Here is a 2,274-nt window from a genome sequence, read left to right as displayed (position 1 = left end):
CCTGGCAGTGTTTTTTAAAGCGATTTTTACAGCCCAACAACACCTCCTGCAACTACTGATCTGTGAAAGACTCTGAGGTTGTATCTAAGCACTTAGCTGAGCTCTCTGAACAGATGCATTCACCCTCCCCGTAAGCTAACAAGGCTGGCGGCTCATTCCTCATTGTGAAAGTCAACGGTTTCTACTGCTTTCTGTGCTGCTGTACCAGAGTGATGACAACTAAAAAAGTGGGGAGTTGCTGTTTCTCAAAGAGCAATAATACAAAATAATAAAAACTGAATACGCAAGAATGTTTCAAGAAATCTTCGAACAGGTTTTTATCGACTGAACACAAACCTCCTGGAACAAGTTTTCCCTGTCAACAGATAAAGAGCGCTGTTACATTATTTGTCTATCCCCGGCTGCAGGCTGCATTATCCTGGACACCATATGTCATTGTGCTCTTTTGCCCTTCCCTGGTTCACAGTTGAGATCACATTTCAACATAATTGCCATAAATATTCTGCAATAAAACAGAATAAATGTAACATTCAAGTTCCTATCTGACAGGAACACACTGAAATAAATCTTAACAGTGCGGTCCTTGTTGTCCAGCCACATTATCATAGGCTTACATAATTCTAATCTTTGTCTCTTACATGCTGTGCAAGTCAAATGGAGGCAGAAAGGCTATTTTAGCCTGCGGACATAGCCATTTTCGTTTCTGCCTCCTGACTGATCTCCTCGTCCTCATATTCCTTCTTGTAAAAAAATAAAAAAAATAAATAAATAAATCCCTGTGTGGAGTGGTCAGAAAGTGCTTATTACAGCCACAAATTTCCACAAGCAAGAAATTAATATTTCAATATCCTTTCAATCATTCTGGCATGTTACATTTCAAAGGCCTGTTATCTGCGGAAAGGCGTCGGAATAGATTGTTTTGTTAGTGGATCGCAAATGGAACGTCAGTAGAGCTGAGTGCTGTACGTTTGTCAGATTATGGAGGGGAAAAAGAGCTCAGCAAGCTGTTGGGTTTCTTTTTTTTTTTTCTCTGCCGTGCTAGAGTCATGCTCAATTGAACTTTAAATGATCAATTTGGAAGCGAAGAGCCTGTGATCAATGGCCTAATGGTGGAAATACCAATGTTCTCTCGCTGTGATGTAAGAGCACCGAAACCAGCTCTGACAGCCTGTCCTTCAGTCCTGCAGCTCTACGCTTTACATCTTAAAGGGAAAAAAAAGAAAAAAAACTCATGGGCGTGCATCAGTGTCTGTATATGTGAGGATATGGAAGAAGTTGGCACATCATATGAAGATTTTAGACTTTTATAGTGAGAACATGCTGTGAAAAAGCAAAACACATGCATGTAGACATCCGCACCAGGGAGTCCATCAGGGACAAATTTACATCACTGGATGCTGCTTATTTTTATTGAACACATTTCCTGCAAGACATTGCCTTGGTTGTTTCAGTATATTGCAGCTTAATCAGTCAGAAAACACACTGCAGACTATTGCCAAGTTTGTGCTTTGATATTCTTATGAAGCCGAACACCACAGAATAACTACAATATTTCACTGATCGACACGGCGCTATATCACAAACATTAAACAGATCCTTCAGGTCATATTGAAAATATACTAAAATTGGCCACCATTGTCCTCCATTTTTTCAGTTCTATTCATTTTAATTGAAATTTAAGGAACATTGTCACGGCTTTGAGAACATTCAAAGCATTTGCAAATGATTAAATAAATACATCTCACAACTGCAGTGCCAAAATAGCCATAAGAAAAAAAAAAAATACAAAATGTGTGTGTTGCCATGACAAATACATCCATCATAAATATTAAGACACCATTCGGCAATCCAACAAAGCGCTATGAGGCTATGAGGGCAGCAGGTTTTGGCAGAATCACAGCAGGAGCAAGACGGGTGGAGACGGAGGGAAAAGAGTAAAGCACAATGAATCCAACCGAGATCAGTCAGCGCATTGGTGCATTTTAGTTCCTGTTACTGTGTTCTCACCACCGCACCACCTGGCTGCTGTAATCCTCTGTGGTGGCTACCTCCTCCATCCCCTTCCCCCCCTCCTCCTCCTCCTCCTCCTCCTCTTCCTTCCCCCCTCCTCCTAGTCTCCACAGCTCAGCCAGATAGGTCCTGTGCATCCGCTGCCTTTGCTGCCGCTCCCGCCGCCTCCTCATCCTCTCCTCCTGGTGCTGCTGCTGTCGGTTGTACTGATAGCGCCGCAGAAACAGCTCCTTGGCGTACTCATACAGCTCCACGTCAAGAGCG

At 42.4% G+C, this 2,274-nt stretch overlaps 1 protein-coding gene across 1 annotated transcript in view; it reads right to left on the bottom strand.

The window, feature by feature from the left end:
* Positions 1–1,288: 1,288 nt before the first annotated feature.
* LOC115435870 (heparan-sulfate 6-O-sulfotransferase 3-B-like) overlaps positions 1,289–2,274 on the bottom strand; it is a 67,392-nt gene continuing 66,406 nt past the window's right edge. The window contains exon 2 of the mRNA XM_030158486.1: positions 1,289–2,274. This exon is cut by the window's right edge and continues 495 nt beyond it. Coding sequence (XP_030014346.1) covers positions 2,004–2,274 — 271 coding nt within the window. The 3' untranslated portion in view covers positions 1,289–2,003.

The sequence above is a fragment of the Sphaeramia orbicularis genome, chromosome 2 (assembly GCF_902148855.1).
Source record: "Sphaeramia orbicularis chromosome 2, fSphaOr1.1, whole genome shotgun sequence".
Taxonomy (NCBI): Eukaryota; Metazoa; Chordata; class Actinopteri; order Kurtiformes; family Apogonidae; genus Sphaeramia; species Sphaeramia orbicularis.
Note: the sequence above shows the minus strand (reverse complement) of the source record. Positions and strands in the feature narration are given on the sequence as shown.